General features: G+C 42.3%; 1 protein-coding gene across 2 annotated transcripts in view; it reads right to left on the reverse strand.

Annotated features, from left to right (window-relative positions):
* Positions 1 to 4,619: 4,619 nt before the first annotated feature.
* ELOVL2 (ELOVL fatty acid elongase 2) overlaps positions 4,620 to 17,811 on the reverse strand; it is a 61,272-nt gene continuing 48,080 nt past the window's right edge. For both annotated transcript variants that reach the window (XM_033216216.1, XM_033216217.1), the window contains exons 5-8: positions 15,893 to 16,064; positions 11,232 to 11,356; positions 10,299 to 10,433; positions 4,620 to 7,706 (exon numbers count right to left, since the gene is read on the reverse strand). In XM_033216216.1, the coding sequence (XP_033072107.1) occupies positions 7,581 to 7,706; positions 10,299 to 10,433; positions 11,232 to 11,356; positions 15,893 to 16,064 (558 nt within the window). In that variant the 3' untranslated portion in view covers positions 4,620 to 7,580. The remainder of the gene's footprint in view (positions 7,707 to 10,298; positions 10,434 to 11,231; positions 11,357 to 15,892; positions 16,065 to 17,811) is intronic.

Genomic DNA, 17,811 nt, shown 5'->3' on the forward strand with positions numbered 1-17,811 from the left:
TGAGGTTTTGCTTTGCCCTCAGGCAGCATATGAACTCCTGGCTTTTGTACTTGGAACCTCAGCTGACCAGGCCTGCATGAACCACCCTCCCCTCTTGACTCCTTCCCCATCCTTCTTCCTGTGACAAAGACTGAGGCCTATTTTTTGCAGGGTTCAGGGCTCTAGTAGACTGCTTTCAGGGGGATTTGCTAGAGGCCATAGATGACTATAGGGAAGTGTCTTATTTCTTGTATTGTCATTAAGTTTTTATTGAAATCTATGGTTTAAAAACTTTTTAAATTTTAGATTCAGGGGTATATGTGTAGGTTTGTTAATGGGCATACTGTGTGATGCTGAGGTTTAGGCTTCTGTTGACCCTGTCACCCAGATAGTGAGCATAGTACCCAATGGGAAGGTTTTCAATCCCCCCACCCCTGCCTTTTGGAGCCCCCAGTGTCAGTTGTTCCCATCTTTATGTCCATGTGTACTCAAGGTTTAGCTCTCACATGTAAGCGAGAACATGTGGGATTTGGTTTTCTGCCCCTGCATTAATTTGCTTAGGATAATGGCCTCCAGCTGCTTCCGTGTTGCTGCAAAGGACATGATTTCATTCTTTTTTATGGCTGTGTATATATACCACATTTTCTTTATCCAATCCATTGTTGATGGGCACATGGGTTGATCCCTTGTCTCTGCTATTGTGGATAATGCTGGATAAACATACGAATGCAGGTATCTTTTTGGTAGAACAATTTATTTTCCTTTGGGTAGATACGCAGTGGCGGGATTGCCGGGTAGATACGCAGTGGCGGGGTTGCCGGGTTGATACGCAGTGGCGGGATTGCCGGGTAGATACGCAGTGGCGGGATTGCCGGGTAGATACGCAGTGGCGGGGTTGCCGGGTTGATACGCAGTGGCGGGGTTGCCGGGTAGATACGCAGTGGCGGGATTGCCGGGTAGATACGCAGTGGCGGGGTTGCCGGGTAGATACGCAGTGGCGGGGTTGCCGGGTAGATACGCAGTGGCGGGGTTGCCGGGTAGATACGCAGTGGCGGGGTTGCCGGGTAGATACGCAGTGGCGGGCTTGCCGGGTAGATACGCAGTGGCGGGGTTGCCGGGTAGATACGCAGTGGCGGGGTTGCCGGGTAGATACGCAGTGGCGGGCTTGCCGGGTAGATACGCAGTGGCGGGGTTGCCGGGTACATACGCAGTGGTGGGATTGCCGGGTAGATACGCAGTGGTGGGGTTGCTGGGTTGAATGGTAATCCAGGCTTCTGTTCTTTGAGAAATCTCCAAACTGCTTTCCGGAGGGGCTGAACTAATGGACATTCCCACCAACAGGGGATAAGCATTCCCTTTTCTCTGCAGTCTCGCCAGCATGTTGTTGTGGGCATTTTTCCCTGTGGTGACAAAGGCACCTGAAGCATCCCCTGCCCCTGCCCCATGAGCTGAGCAAGCGGCCAGCTTCTTTCTTACTGTTTCCTCCTCCCCCATCTCAGCTGCAGTCACTCAGATGCTCCTGGAAGTATTCAACACATACACCCCTTAGCTCTTCCTCCTTCTCAGCAACTACTGTAACTGCTCCTTCACATCCCTAGTTCATAGGAAGGATTTTCACGTGGCTTGCTTGATCATTGTTTTTCTTTGACTTCCCATTCATTCTAAAGGCCCCTGCAATTTGCCAACTGCCTCTCAAGGACCAAATTCAGTGCCTTTTTTTTTTTTTCCTCACTAGTTGCTCACCTTGCTGCCTTGCAGCATTTTACCGTTTGAATATTCTCTTTTTCCTTGGCTTCCAGGACACCACTTTCTTTGAAGTCTATTTGAATTCTTCACCCATCTAAACTGACCTCTGGCATTACTTCCTTTAGGGATGTTTCTCTGGCAAGGTTGTTTTTTTTTTTTTTTGAGCGGGAATCTCACTCTGTCATCCCGGCTGGAGTGCAGTGGTGTGATCTCGGCTCACTGCAACCTCTGCCTCCCAGATTCAAGTAATTCTCCTGCCACAGCCTGCCAAGTAACTGGGATTACACGCATACACCACCACGCTTGGCTAATTTTTGTAGTTTTGGTAGAGATAAGAGTTCACCATGTTGGCCAGGCTGGTCTCAAACTCTTGACCTTGTGATCTGCCTGCCTTGGTCTCCCAAAATGCTGGGATTACAGGCATGAGCCACTGTGCCCAGCCTCAATACTTATTTTATAACTAAATGTTTATCTACTTTCCTAGACTGTGAACTCTGAGAACAGATATTTCATCTGGATCATTCTGTATCACTACCACGATACGTAGTGCTGGACAAGATTTGATGAATTTTTCAACTGAATGTAACTATTTCCAGAGTTTATCAAACTCCGTAAGTCTAAACTAGCTTTAAAAGAATAGAAGCTCGTAGCTGGGTGTGGTGGCTCACACCTGTAATCCCAGCACTTTGGGAGGCAGAGGCAGGCAGATCACGAGGTCCGGAGATGGAGACCATCCTGGCTAACATGGTGAAACCCCGTCTCTACTAAAAATACAAAAAGATGAGCGGGCATGGTGGCGCGTGCCTGTGGTCCCAGCTACTCAGGAGGCTGAGGCAGAATGGCGTGAACCTGAGAGGCGGAGCTTGCAGTGAGCCGAGATTGCGCCACTGTACTCCAGCCTGGGGGACAGAGCAAGACTCCGTCTGAAAAATAAAAAAAAAATAGAAGCTGGTTCTCCATGAACTACCTTACATACAGTGCTTCCAGCTTTCAGAGAAGTCTGCAACATCTGTCATTTGTTTCTAGGGCCACTGCCGGTAAGTCTGTCTCATCTCCCTCTAAGTGTGTCATATGGGCCCAGGCAAAACCGTGTAGACTTTCTCCTTTTGTTGTTCAGTGTGTAGGCATCACAAATTCAAATGCCTTCAGGGGCCAGCCAGGTTAATAGGCTGAATAAAAAGGATGAGTGGGCCAGGTGCGGTGGCTCACACCTGTAATCCTAGCACTTTGGGAGGCTGAGGCGGGCAGATCACCTGAGGTCAGGAGTTCGAGACCAGCCTGGCCAACATGGCAAAACCCTGTCTTTACTGAAAAAAAAAAAAAAAAAAATTAGCTGGGAGTGGTGGCACATGCCTATAATCCCAGCTACTCGGGAGGCTGAGGCAGAGGTTGCAGTGAGCTGAGATCACGCCATTACACTCCAGTCTGGCCAACAGAGTGAGACTCTGTCTCAAGAAAAAAAGAAGAAAAAGGATGAGTGATGGTGACTGTGGCAAATATAAGAGAAAATGCCCATCTCAAGGCATACGGGTAGCTATACACTATGGCACACGCAACATCAAGGGATGTGTGACAAGCTTCCCCTTCCTCAGCCTACCAAATGTGATTTGGTCACAAACACTTTCAGAACAGGCTCCCGGTGGGCTGCTCGTAAGATCCACAATGACTGCATTTACCAGTTGCTCAATGAGGGTACAGATTACAGATTTCCTTGTCCTCTCAGTGTTATTCCAGTGTTCTGCAGTGCCATTTAAGATGGAAAAATGACCTACAAATCAATAGCTTTCAGTCTTTTTCCCCCCTACGACTGAAAGTCATGTTTTACTGAAGGTCAAGGAATCCTGAGGTGACTGTAGTCAGTCTCCTAGGAGTGATTATTTCCTTGCATACCCTGGAGAGAAACTCTTCCTTAAATATGGAAATATAATTTGTCCTGGAAGAAAGCCTGCTATAACAAAAACACATGCTGAGAATCTTTTCTTTACATAAAGACATTAAGAGGCTTATTTATGTGAACGCTTGTTGTATATGCAGTTCTTTTAGTTTGTGACAAGTTATTAGGCTTGCCATAGAGACACAGGATTTATCTTTTATTTTTAAACACAAAGTTTTATTAAGTTCCACCCACCATTTAAAATAACAAAGGGAAGGCTCCTTTTTAAAATGTTAACCTCCCACCCCAAACTCTAGCTCCCATTCAGATAGTTAAAATGAAGACTTCTCCCATTCCCTGTTCCCCTCCTGCCCTTCCTTAAAACCTACCCTGTCCCATCTGTCACTATCCAGGAATTTAAGCAATTTTGCAATCAGACTTTAAGCACATCTTTTGTAGTTTTCTTTAGGACCTGTCTCTCATTATACTATCACATTCAAAACTCTACTCTCTACACTGACAAAACGCCAACCTGTGGTCCTGCCCCTGGCCTCTGCTCTCCTAGGCAGCCTCACAGTCAGGCCTCACTCACCTCCTGAGCTGAGCTGACCACGATCTCCCCCGGGCAGGCACTCTCCCAAGGGCATCCTGGGTTTCAGGGCATTGCACGATGTCGCTCCAGCCTAACATTTTCTCTTCAAACAAATGCAGTGCTCCTCCCCAGGTGGTTTTATATAGCAATTTATTTGTTTATTATTGCCTTTATATCCTCTGCTAACCTTAAATTTTTCTTGTGAATGGCCTTTTTTTGAAATAGCTTAACTTGGTATGTGAATAGAATGTAAAGGTAATGATATAACCCACTGCTCACTGAGACAAGAGAAGAATTAATGTCTGAAATTCATTGCTAAAATAATGCCTTGTTGTAAAAATAACCCCCAAGTGACAGGTCATTTCAAGTACCATGCAGGCATACATTTTAACTGCTTTGAACCAAATAACACTCGCAACATGCATTTAGTGTAAAAATCAATTTATTATACAACAATCATAGAGAATGCTTTTTATCTACAAAGAAAAATGGCTTCTCCAGCCTCCCTGTCCACTCCATTCATGATACTATGTTCTTAAGATATAATTACTTTCAAATGAAAACAAAATGATATCCATATTTTCCAAATAAGGAAGTCCCCAGAAACAGTCACAAAACGATATGGAAATATGCAAAGAACTAAAATGGACTCTTAGATACAAAAGGCTGTTCTGCCCATCACAGTAAATACTGTTTTGCCTTAAAATAAAAATAAAAAAAAATTTCTCAAATGCAGGGGTGAGGACTTTACCCCGTAACATGCCTAAATAGTTCAATATATGATTTTAATGGCTTGACAACTGCTATGTTTAATTCCATTCAGTTAACATTCTATTTTGTTAGTTTAAAAAACTGGGGGAATTATTAATAGATATGCTTTACAGTACTTAACTATTTTCATTCCCATGGGTAAGAAGAAATTTGAGAGAAAACATTTTCCATTTTCTTCTTTAATAGATTGTAGAAATATTAATTTTTCAATAGTTTTAGAAAAATCACATTAAGCATTTTGGTTTTTTGAAGTTACAACACTTAACAACAGGTTAAAATGTTTACCTGGTTTATTTTTTGTGGTTAAGATTTTATAACTCTGTATTTTTTAAATTAGCCCTTGAATGGTTTAAGGCTATACGTGTTTTATGAAGCTTCTCTTGAATTAAAGACCAAATTGGAAATGCACATCGTGAGTGAAACCTCTCTCTAGTCTCTGGCATTAGTTTGCAAGTATAAACTACCCACATTTTTCACTTTCATCGGAGAGGTTTCAAGCTGCCTTGTACTTCAAGCTGCTTGACTCTGTCTGCTGGAGGACAGCTCCCTCCTTGCCATACAGATACGAAGCCCTGGAAAACATCCAAAGTGGCAGGTATGCTGTGCCCTGAGACCCCAGGGCCTCACTGGCAAGTAAGAATAAGCGGAATGTGATGACCAGTGAGTACATTAGACCAGTCTGTCTTCCAAGTCTCATTTTCACCTGGAATGCACTTTGGTAAGAGATTTTAGCCTGTATTTGAGACCTAAAGTGAACTAAGGTCCAGTTTTTCCAAAGGGCTTTCTCCTTGGTCCAACTTGTGTTTTGTCACAGAGGAGCCCTAACAGTCATGCTTGAAGCTAGCCCTTGTTTTAAAATGAATTGCTGGGAGAGAACAAGACAGTACAGTTAGAAGGTGATGCAAGATGGAAGTGGTGATGAAGCACCCTAGAGCAAGTCAGTTTCAGAAAATGATTTAGAAAGATAAATGGAAGAGTCAGGGGCATCAGACAGGAGACATCTGTTCAACAGAAATAGGTTGGCCGCACTGAAGGGAAGGAAGCAGGTGCAGTGCATCACCCTCGAGACTATCCTAAGCATTAGGCACCTTCCAAAAAATACGCCCAAATCCTAAATGCCCAAAGTTTAAAACTAGCGCTCAAAGGGGAAAAAAAGCCAAGAGAGAAAGGCACTCTGGACGGTAATGAGTGGGGACGGTGGTGGAAATGCCTTTCTGGTGTGCGTGTATTTGATGTCAGTGTCAGGACCTAAAAACTTATTTAAAAAAATAAGGTAGGAGAGAAGATGAAGTGTCTTCATCGAAGTTGGCAAGTTTTATTTTATAGGGTATAAATTAATCTTCAAAGAAATCTTCAGAAAATCTTCTTTGTTTCCGTTCTTGGTAGAGTTTAGCAGTAAGTAACAGCCCTGCACTTACGGAGAAAGGAAATACTCAATATTTTTGTCTGCTTTTGTGCTTGCTTCTCAGTAGAGCTCGCATATACCTGAGCAAGGAACGGGAGTGCTGAGTTTGCCAAACTGGCATTTTTTATCGTGGCTCATTACCAGCCCACGGCTCAGTGCTGGAATCTTTCAAGCTACTCCATGTTTTTCCTCCCAGCTTCAAAAACTTAACCTGCAAAGTGACAACAGGTATCTGAGGTAATATTCAAAAGTAGGCTCACAAAAAAGAGTTGACGGATTCAGTGCCTATTTTGCTCCCATCACTCTGCTAATTCTGATTTATACATATTCGAGCAGCATGTGTGTTCAAAGAAAGAGGTCGGAGTGGACTCCAGTCCTTGCTCAGAATGGAAATGGGCAGCCAGATTTGTACACTGCTTGTGATGTGGAGCATGGCATCTTTAGTAACCTAGGTTGACTGGTACAGGAGGGAGACATGAACAGATGAATGATTAGGGAAACAGATGAACAATCCTATCCAAAGCCCCTGAATTATGAAAATCTTACAGAAGCATTTTTTTTCTCCTTAAAATAACTAATATTTAAAATAAAAGAAATACCAATTTCATTGCCATATCACTAAATTTAGAATCAGGAGTGGTTGTGGGAATTTGATAGACAAGACTCTGGCTTAGAGAAGTTTTGCTAGATTTTTCTGTCTTCTGTGTATGATCCCATTTTAATATTTTCCAGGGTTGATTGCTAAAGGAACAAATGGAATGATTATGCACTGGTAATTATTGCTTAATATAGATTAGAACATACCCTGTATTTAGAATATAATTAACATTTTGTTGTAAACATTTTAATCTGAACAAAACTCTTTTTATTTGGAGACTTTCTGTGAGAAACCATGCTCCACGTTTCCTGGCTGTGTATGCGTATAAGGCGTGATAAGGACAGCTTCTGGCAAAAGGTTCAGTCTGTGCGAGGGAGGGAGGGACAAGCTGCACCAGTTCTGAGGTCCTCAGAGGTCAGCATCACCTCAATGCTGATCAAAGCATTCAGTGAACAGATTCACCTAATAGCAATATATTAATACATTCTGGGTACAAATGATTTATAAACTCAAAAGAAATTAGTTTATCCTAAAACATGTAACTTTCAATTCAGTCTTTGCTTTAAAACAAGCGAATCTGTTAGGCTAGTATATGTGCTTTTTCTGTTACTCATTTTTATTGTGCTTTCTTGTTCATCACTCCATTCGCTACAGAGAAGTAGGCTTTAGAAAAACCATTCTTCACTTCTTTCCCTGCAGGTGGCTCCTGCATATCTTTCTTCATTGGCTTTTTTCGGTATGTCTGTTGGATGTGTATATTTTGAAGAGAAAAATAAAGAGATTATTTAATAAGACCTTGTCTTTAACATTGCATATAGTTAAAACAGTATGTGATTTTGTTGGATGCTGGATTTTCTGTTTTTGTTTTTGTTTTTTTGAGATGGAGTTTTGATCTGTTGCCCAGGCTGGACTGCAATGGCGCGATCCCCATTCACTGCAACCTCTGCCTCCCAGGTTCAAGTGATTCTCCTGCCTCAGCCTCCCGAGTAGCTGGGACTACAGGCCCACACCACCATGCCCGGCAAATTTTTGTATTTTTAGTAGAGATGGGGTTTCATTGTGTTGCCCAGGCTTGTCTTGAACTCCTGACCTCAGATGATCCACCCGCCTCGGCCTCCCAAAGTACTGAGATTACAGGCATGAGCCACTATGCCCAGTTGGGTGCTGGATTTTCTAATAAGATTTCATGTTTGTAATATCATTTTTAAACTTCTGGTTAAAGATTAAAAATAGGGTAAAGACCAAAACAAATGCATGTATTTCAATGAATATTAGAGGTCAGGATTTGTATATTCTGGGGTTAGCATCCAAAGTATTCTGCATTAGTTGCTCACTTGGAAAGATAAAACTCTAAAAAATAATTCAAGTGAAAAAGTGCTGTTATTTTAAAAGTACCAATACCTGGGGTTCTGGCTTGATCTAGTTTTTGGCATATCCTTCCTATTCTGACAAAATACCTGATCTCTCATCTCATTTTTACTTTTTTTTTTTTTTTTTAAAAGCAATAGTATTAACAAGGGTCCAGACTTCAATTATATGCTTGACTTCAGAACTAAGATTCAGTCTGAACCAGCATGTAGGGCTAAGGCTTTGAATGCCATTACCTACTTTTGCTGGGCTATGCGATTCTCTTCAGTCTTCAACACCATGCACCAAATCACTCCCTTAGCTTCCCTTTAACACTCAGCTTGTTTTGGGAAGGTGGGGGCAGGGGTTTGCGCACCTGCACATAGCTTTGTTTGGTCTCATCGTTGATTACTTCTTTGGAAATCTTCAAAGGAAACCTTTATCTCTTATAAAAGACAAAGCCTAGTCCAATTTCAGAAATACAAGACCTGAAAAGCTGTCAAAATTCCGTTCCCACTGTTCTGCATTGTATAAAACCACTATGGGGATGTGCACCGTGGCTCACACCTGTAATCCCAGCACTCTGGGAGGCCAAGGTGGGCGGATCACCTGAGACCAGGAGTTCAAGACCAGCCTGACCAACATGGAGAAACCCTGTCTCTACTAATAATACAAATTAGCCAGGCATGGTGGCCCACGCCTGTAATCCCAGCTACTTGGGAGGCTGAGGCAGGAGAATCACTTGAACCCAGGAGGCAGAGGTTGTGTTGAGCCGAGATCGCGCCATTGCACTCCAGCCTGGGCAACAAGAACAAAACTCCATTTCAAAAAAATAAATAAAAATAAAAACCACTATGGGTTAACTTTCAGCAAATGCAAGCTAAAAAATAAAGCACTTTCTTATTTGTCTGAAAAAAATACACAGTTGAATACAATTTCAAAAGTACAGTTTTGAATATAAATGTACTTTTTTTTTTTAAACGAAGCTTTCCATTTCCCCAGCCCACAAAAGAGAGCAATTTAAAATCTACATCCACCTGAGGCCTCTTCTCTGTTAGCGCTTTCATCTGTTCTTGTACAATAGCGTGGCTTTTAAATTGCATTTTGAAGCCGTCTTCCACTTAAATTGTTAATTAAAAAGAAAATGACACTTGATAAAGAAAAAGTCAGTGTGACCTTTCCACTCTGTTTTGCCTTAAAGGAATTTTTTTTCCAAAGGAACAGTGAGCCTGCAACATCAGGGTAGCTGATAAGGAAACAATGTTTAAATATGAAATTCAATAAATTAAAAACATTGAAGAAGCCCTTGCTTTGCTCCATTCACATTTCCTGGATCTGTCTTACTATACACAGTTTTAACTTTCAGATGTCAGACTTTGGTAGCATGGTACAAATACATACTGCAAATTGAGAAATGTATACATAATCCAATGATATTTTTGATAAAATGTTATGTGCATGCATTGAAAAATGTTTTTTTAAACACTCACTAGACTATTAACTGTAATTACCCTTCGAGGAGGAGGGTGTGGACAGAGAAGTTAGGAATACAAATTTCACTTTGTGTATCTGCTACCTGAATTTATCTACAAGCATGTCTACTATAATATTTAATCAGTAAAATTAAATATATAATGTAAAAGTGCATGATCTAGGCCGGGCACGGTGGCTCATGCCTGTAATCCCAGCACTTTGGGAGGCCGAGGTGCGCGGATCACCTGAGGTCAGGAGTTCGAGACCAGCCTGGCCAACATGGTGAAACCCCATCCCTACTAAAACTACAAAAATTAGCCAGGCCTCTAATCCCAGCTACTCGGGAGGCTGAGGCAGGAGACTCGCTTGAACCTGGAAGATGAAGGTCGCAGTGAGCCGAGATCACGGCACTGCACTCCAGCCTGGGCAATGAGAGTGAAACTCTGTCTCAAAAAAAAAAAAAAAAGTGCACAATCTGTTATATTTTACTGCTGAACATTTACATTCCACATACCTGAACGTAAAAATTTAAGAAGAGGATGACTAATGTCAGCATATAAGATGACTGGAAGATGAGACAGCCGAAGGGGAAGCCACACGGTTTCACCACGGCGCTCATGGTGTGCGTGATGGTGAGCACGAACTGCACCTGGGGACGGCAGAGAGGGCATCTCTTTGAGCGAGCCAGGCTGTGCCACACAGACACTGCAGCCAAGCTTGATCAGTTCAGAAATGAACTCCTAGGACTCTCAGAATTATGTAGGAACAAAACAAAGATGCTGAAGCAGCCCCCTCATCCAGAAATCTTATTTGAAATTAGTATGTAAAATTGCCCATTATTTCCACATGGAAAAGTCACAGTTAAAATTATTTAGACAAAAAGGATTTAACTTACACATTAATTTGAAAAGTATTCATCTACATTTCAAAGCAAGGAACTTTCCATTATAAGCTAATTGCATACACAAAGGGCATTTTAACACAAAAAGTTTAATTCTTTTTTTTTTTTTTTTTTGAGACGGAGTCTCGCTCTGCCGCCCAGGCTGGAGTGCTGTGGCCGGATCTCAGCTCACTGCAAGCTCCGCCTCCTGGGTTTAAGCCATTCTCCTGCCTCAGCCTCCCGAGTTGCTGGGACTACAGGCGCCCGTCACTGCGCCCGGCTTGTTTTTTGTATTTTTTAGTAGAGACGGGGTTTCACCGTGTTAGCCAGGATAGTCTCGATCTCCTGACCTCGTGATCCGCCCGTCTCGGCCTCCCAAAGTGCTGGGATTACAGGCTTGAGCCACCGCGCCCGGCCAAAAAGTTTAATTCTTAAAAGGCCAATTTTGGAAAAAACATAGGCAGCCTCATCACACATCAAAAGCCCTCTGACTTCTAAGACAGATTTCTATTTCCTTTCCTCATCCATGAGCCACACAGAGAAAAGCTAAAAGAAGGGACAACATACCAGCTGAGCCTGTGTGAGGTATTTCTTCCACCAAAGATACTTGTGCATAGATGGAAACACAGAAAGTCCATAGTAGGAGTACATAAGAATGTGGATAAAACTGTTCAGTGTTGGTCCGAAGAAACCTATAAAAGTACAGTATAAAAATCACTATTCTTCCAGAAAGGATTGCTCACTCTTCTTTGTCAAGTGAGAGTCTTTTTCTGCATCATAATTGAAAATGAATCGCACAGATGACATGATCATATAACAAAATCCACACTAATAAATCCCCCAATTACTGTGTGAGTTCCAAGATTCAGCAAAAACTCCACGATAGAAGGACTAGCCTGGCATGGTTTTTCAGAATGCCCCACACACAGGGAACGCCTTATCTACAAGGTTTTACTGTCTCTTTAACTGTCACTGTCAGCTGCTGAGGGAGGAAAAGAAATACTAGCTTAAAGCTGTTGGCAGAATTCCTCTAAAATATAATTGTCTTTGCTTTAGCTAAACCTTTGATAAGACATATTGACTGTAGAAAGAGCCTTTTGTACATGGCTGAACAGGGTGCTAGAGAGACAAAATATATTGCTTTCATAATTAAGTAAATACATTCTGTCTGAAAGACACAGACCAGGAGGTGCTGGAGAAAGAATGAGAGTCAGAGAAGGCTGGGGCGGAGGAGAAACTGGCCAGCGAGACCTTCCCAGTGACTGGCCATCGCAGGGACTTTTAGGATGTAAAATCCAGGCCCCTGCCATCAACCTCATGAAACATCTCTGTAACTGCCTCCACCATGGGTGAATAAGGCTTCAGGAAACCATGAAGAAAGGGTGATGTTCCCTGTTGGGTCAGCTAAGCATTGAAAGGATTTAGCTGCAAGAGGTGAGATGCCACAGATGCATCACTTGTTGGAAATAAGGAAACTCAGTGTTGTGAGGATTTCATCAGTACATGAAAGTGCTTAGAACAATGCTTGGCACAAAGTGAATGCTCTTCAGCTGTCAGCCTGGGATTCAGATGGCTGTCTGTGAGCTATCCTGTGGTGGGAGAGACTGTGGCATTAGAGGGCCATTCATTGGCTATGTCCCCTTGGAGACATTGCTTTGACTGTAAATTTTTATTTTCTTACCTGGAAAATAGGTATAATAATAACTAGCTCTTAATGTTGGGATGAAATTAACTGAGATAATATATGAATTAAAAAGCACCGCACATATGCTGGCTAATAAATCAATTTAAATTCTCTAGCCTGGTTCTTTAATCCTAGATTAGTGATCTGGATAGCTAAATGTAAATTAATAAATAAGAAACAAAAGGTACAATAGCATGCATAGAATAAATTCTCAACCAATACTGGCTGAAATGAACTGTTATGGCACTTGAATTTATATGAAAACACAGACAGAGTTTCAGACTACCAAGCAGCATAGTCTTAGTGGTATTTCTTTACCTACATGACTTTTCATTTCCATCAATTAATGAACCATGAGTAGTTGTTGCTTATAATGTTTGACTCCTGTGGAAATTCAGCACCTTCCACAGTCACCATTTCACTGTGATACAGATTAAGGCATTTCAAAAAATTGAAAGTCTGCTCTGGTAGGTCACATCAAGTATCATTTTTCTAATATTCTTAAGCAGAAATTGTCACAGTATTCATGGAACTACGTCTTTACACAGTGATGATTTGGGTTTTAGATGCTTAGTGACTTGTAATGAAACTTGACAATCATAAAAATACTTAACCTTGGTAATTCTCCTCTAAGATTGATTATAGTTGTCCTTCCTTAATAACTAAACTCAAGAAATGGATCTCTATCCGTCTAGGACAGCGATCAATTTTTTCTTTCTTCCCTCTGCACTCCCAGCAGTTTCCTCCCTCACACTCCAGTTGTCATTTGTACCTTCACAGTCACTGACACTCCAAATATCCCCGGGCACTTTTTCCCCTAATATCATCTCTACAAGATCCTCAATCCTAGAACAAAGTCATTCTGACTTAAGTTTTACATGTTCTGATTTTTCATATAGTATTTTTAAATTATTGAGTACAAGACAGTATAAAACAGAAAGTACTGGCCAGGCGCGGTGGCTCAAGCCTGTAATCCCAGCACTTTGGGAGGCCGAGACGGGTGGATCACGAGGTCAGGAGATCGAGACCATCCTGGCTAACACGGTGAACCCCCGGCTCTACTAAAAATACAAAAAAAAACTAGCCGGGCGAGGTGGTGGGCGCCTGTAGTCCCAGCTACTTGGGAGGCTGAGGCAGGAGAATGGCATAAACCCGGGAGGCGGAGCTTGCAGTGAGCTGAGATCTGGCCACTGCACTCTAGCCTGGGCGACAGAGCGAGACTCCGTCTCAACAAAAAAAAAACAAAAAAAAAACAAAAACAAAACAGAAAGTACTGTTCCCTGTAGCTCAGTGCATCTCAAACTGTAGGTCATAACTGACCCATTAGTGAATGGTGAAGTCAATGCAGTGAGAATGGTCATCAACTCTTTGTAAAAGTGAAACAAGATTTAACAAATATATACTGTGCATCATACAGAGCCAGGGTAAATACTGTTTCATAAAATATCATACAAAATATAGAAATATGAATGAGGGCCAGGCATAGTAGCTCACACCTGTAATCACAGCACTTTGGGAGGCTGAGTGGGGAGGATTGCTTGAGCCCAGGAGTTCAAGACCAGTCTGGGCAACACAGACCCTGTGTCTACACTTTTTTTTTTTTTAAATAAAAGTGTGCTTTATTATAAGGGAAATTTAAATATAACCAACAATACTGACAATAATGTAATTGGCATTTATAGGCTTGGTCAAAGTTCTTTATTAAACAGGCATTTGTTTGCTGTTCCATGAATAGTTAACAATTAGTTTATGCAACAAAATAGGTAACTTGAAAAAGTGAGTAAGAATATAGAATTATGAACCAGGAATCAGGGGTTCTTTTGTGTTTTTTCTTGTTTAACAAACACGGCTTTTAAAATAAAATCTGAAATATAAAACAAGTCATCTTCATGTAAAGAGCTCTCTTTTCCTACAAGGTTTTGCAAAAATGTTAAACAGTGTTCTAAAATGTGGCTGAAGTTATACTTTACATACTTTAACTTCTTATATATACATTATCCAGTTAACATAACCACATTTTCATATATAAGTGGGACCATAAACATTCTTTAATAAGACAACACTAGCACAGAGTAATTTTACCCATGTATATATATTCATTTGAAACCTGTTTCCCAAAATGAAATCAATCATTTAAAAGCAAACAACTGCTTGGAATTAATGCCTCTAGACATTGGGTTGTGGGGCCTAGAAATCATGTAAGAGTATATTGCTTTGGTTAAATATAATTAAATTCATCTTATGTCTACACTTTTTTTTTTTTGAGACAGAGTCTGGCCGTGTCTCCCAGGCTGGAGTGCAGTGGCGTGATCTCAGCTTACTGCAACCTCTGCCTCCCAGGCTTAAGCCCATCCTCCCACCTTGGCCTCTTCAGGAGCTGGTGGTATTACAGGTGTATGTCACCACGCCCATCTATTTTTGTATTTTTTTTTTTTTGGTAGAGATGGGATTTTGCCATGTTGCTCAGGCTGGTCTTTAACGCCTAAGCTCAAGCAACTGGCCCACCTTGGCCTCCTAAAGTGCTAGGATTACAGGCGTGAGCCACTATGCCCAGCCCTACCAAAAAAAAAAAAAATTAGCTGGGCTTGGTGGTATATGCATGTGTTCAGCTAATTAGGAAGCCCAGGAGGTCGAGGCTGCAGTGAGCTATGACTACACCACTGCATTCTGGCCTGTGCAGAAGAGTGAGACCCTGTTTCTCTTCAAAAAAAAAAAAAAAAGGGTGGCCCACACCTGTAATCCCAGCACTTTGAGAGGCTGAGGCAGGTGGATAGCCTGAGGTCAGAAGTTCGAGACCAGCCTGGCCAACATAGTGAAACCCTGTCTCTACTAAAAATACAAAAAATTAGCAGGGCGTGGTGGCAGGCACCTGTAATCCCAGCTATTCAGGAGGCTGAGGCAGGAAAATCGCTTGAACCCAGGAGGCAGAGGTTGCAGTGAGCTGAGATTGTGCCACTGCACTCCAGCCTGGGCAAGAAGAGTGAAATTCCATCTCAAAAAAAAAAAAAAGAAGAAGAAGAAAATGAACAAATATGAATGATTGCACTGGGTTGTGATATAAAATGTATTTCTTATTGTGATTCTCAGTTTTAAAAAAAAGGAAAATCTGGTAGGTCATTCAGAGATGTAACCTTAATTTTCCAGAATGCGAAAACAAGCAATCCTAAAAGTTGAAATGCCTCAATCTGTCTCACAGGAAAGTGGTGACTGTGGAAGGTGATATTATTTGCACAGGAGTAGAACAGCACCTGGGATTAGAGTGAAGCAGCTCCCGCTGGGGTATGTGCCTCTGACCATGGGACATATGATGCGTGGAAAAGAAAACAGTTTTAAATTTAAGGTTCGGCCCAGATTTTGCCTGTATCAAAGACCAGACACTAGAATACACGGCCCCTGGCAGACACGGGCATCCTGCTGGGGCGAGGCCGGTGCTCTAGGCCTCCCTTCATGCTCTCCTGATCTGCATGCGATGCTCACTACAAGACAGCACCAGTGGTCTCTAAGAGCTATTCCTCAAAACAGAAGAATTAACAAAATAACTTACTCTGTCCACAAGGTATCCAGTTCAAGACACACCACCAGATGTTAAACATAGAAGCATGATGATATACATGAAGAAAAGTAATCTGACTCGTTTTTTTCCGCAAAACAAAGAAAATCGTGTCCAGGAACTCTACTGACTTGGAGAAGTAGTACCACCAAAGCACCTTGGCTACCTACAGAAATTGGTGAAGGGGAGAAAAGGGTGAGAAATGGCAGTGTTCCTGGTGCCGCCCCACTGCTCGGCCTTCTGCGTGCTGCCTGCGCTTTCCTGCTGTTTCTTTCTCACTGCTGAAAAGGCAGCTCACTGGGTGTCCTCGTCCCCAGTTTCTCCTTATTTCAAGCAATCCACCCCACTCTAGCAAGAGATGAGTTATTTCTCCAGAACACACGTGTGATCAGGTTACTCCTCTACACCTGCAGAACCAAGTCCACGACTCCTGGCTTGAACCCAGGATCTCCCATGGGCTTGGGTGGCTGCTGTTCCCACCAGCCTCCTGCAGGCTCCCCACCACGGTGTCCTGTGTGCTGGAACAGTGGCCTGCTTACTCCTCCTGCAGCAGTGAAAACTCTTCTCTCTGCTCCCAGCACTCCTTTCCTACTTCAGGTCTGGCATGTTCTAGTCATCCTTTACTACATTCCTCTTAAATGCCACCTTTTCTCTGGAACTTCACCCAGCCCTTTCCTTTCTCAGGCTGAATTGCTGCTTCATTTGCATTCAAATTACTTTAACTATGGCTCCATAATCAATAGCCATAATAGAGTGTAGCTAGTGTTATGAATCTATCAATAGATTGCAAATCACTCAAGGGCAGAAACTGTCACTCACATTTGCTCAGTGCCTAGCACTCAACAGGAGGTCATTATTGTTTGTTACATTCAATTATAACTTTCCTCTGCTCTTCTAAAGTATTATGTTTTTTGTCTCTTAGATTATCCAAGGGCAGTCTATGACTACATCTTTTGTGTCTTTTCCTCAGATGACTAGATTAAAAATCAAGGTGTTATTCATCCTTGCTAACGGTGGGAGGTCATGATAACACATCCTTTCCTTCTTAAGGCCTTCAGTCAGTCTCATCTATAGGAAGACATTTCTTTAGTTAAAGGCACTGTGTTTTTACCACTAACATTAAACATAAGATATTTTTAAAGACATTACATAATAGGAATCTTGAAATTAAAATATCATGCTGTACTGTCTACTTCCCAAGAAGACCATCATAAGGTGTGGCAGCAACCATCTTAATGTCTGATGGGATAATTAACCTTCAGACGTATTAAACTACAAATAAATATAAAACAACCTTTAGAGAACTGTATGGTATCCCAAAATGCACCGGTTTGTGGTAATGCATTAGAAATAAAATGTATGCAGAGAAATATCTTACTTTATTTGTATTGCAGTTTTGAAGATGTTTTAAAAATGTCCCACTTTGGGAGGCCAAGGCGGGTGGATCACGAGGTCAGGAGATTGAGACCATCCTGGCTAACACGGTGAAACCTCATCTCTACTAAAAATACAAAAAAATTAGCCGGGTGTGGTGGCGGGCACCTGTAGTCCCAGCTACTTGGGAGGCTGAGGCAGGAGAATGGCATGAACCCAGGAGGCAGAGCTTGCAGTGAGCCGAGATCGTGCCACTGCACTCCGGCCTGGGCGACAGAGTGAGACTCTGCCTCAAAAAAAAAAAAAAAAAAAAAAAAATCCATCTTGGCTTGGCATGGTAGCTCACGCCTGTAATCCCAGCAGTCTGGGAGGCTGAGGCAGGTGGATCATTTGAGGTCAGGAGTTCGACACCAGCCTGGCTAACATGGTGAAACCCCGTCTCTATTAAAAATACAAAAATTAGCCGGGTGTGGTTGTGGGCACCTGTAATCCTAGCTACTCAGGAGGCTGAGGCAGGAGAATCGCTTGAACCCAGGAGG

This window comes from Trachypithecus francoisi, unplaced genomic scaffold (genome assembly GCF_009764315.1).
Source record: "Trachypithecus francoisi isolate TF-2019V2 unplaced genomic scaffold, Tfra_2.0 Lachesis_group10, whole genome shotgun sequence".
NCBI lineage: Eukaryota > Metazoa > Chordata > Mammalia > Primates > Cercopithecidae > Trachypithecus > Trachypithecus francoisi.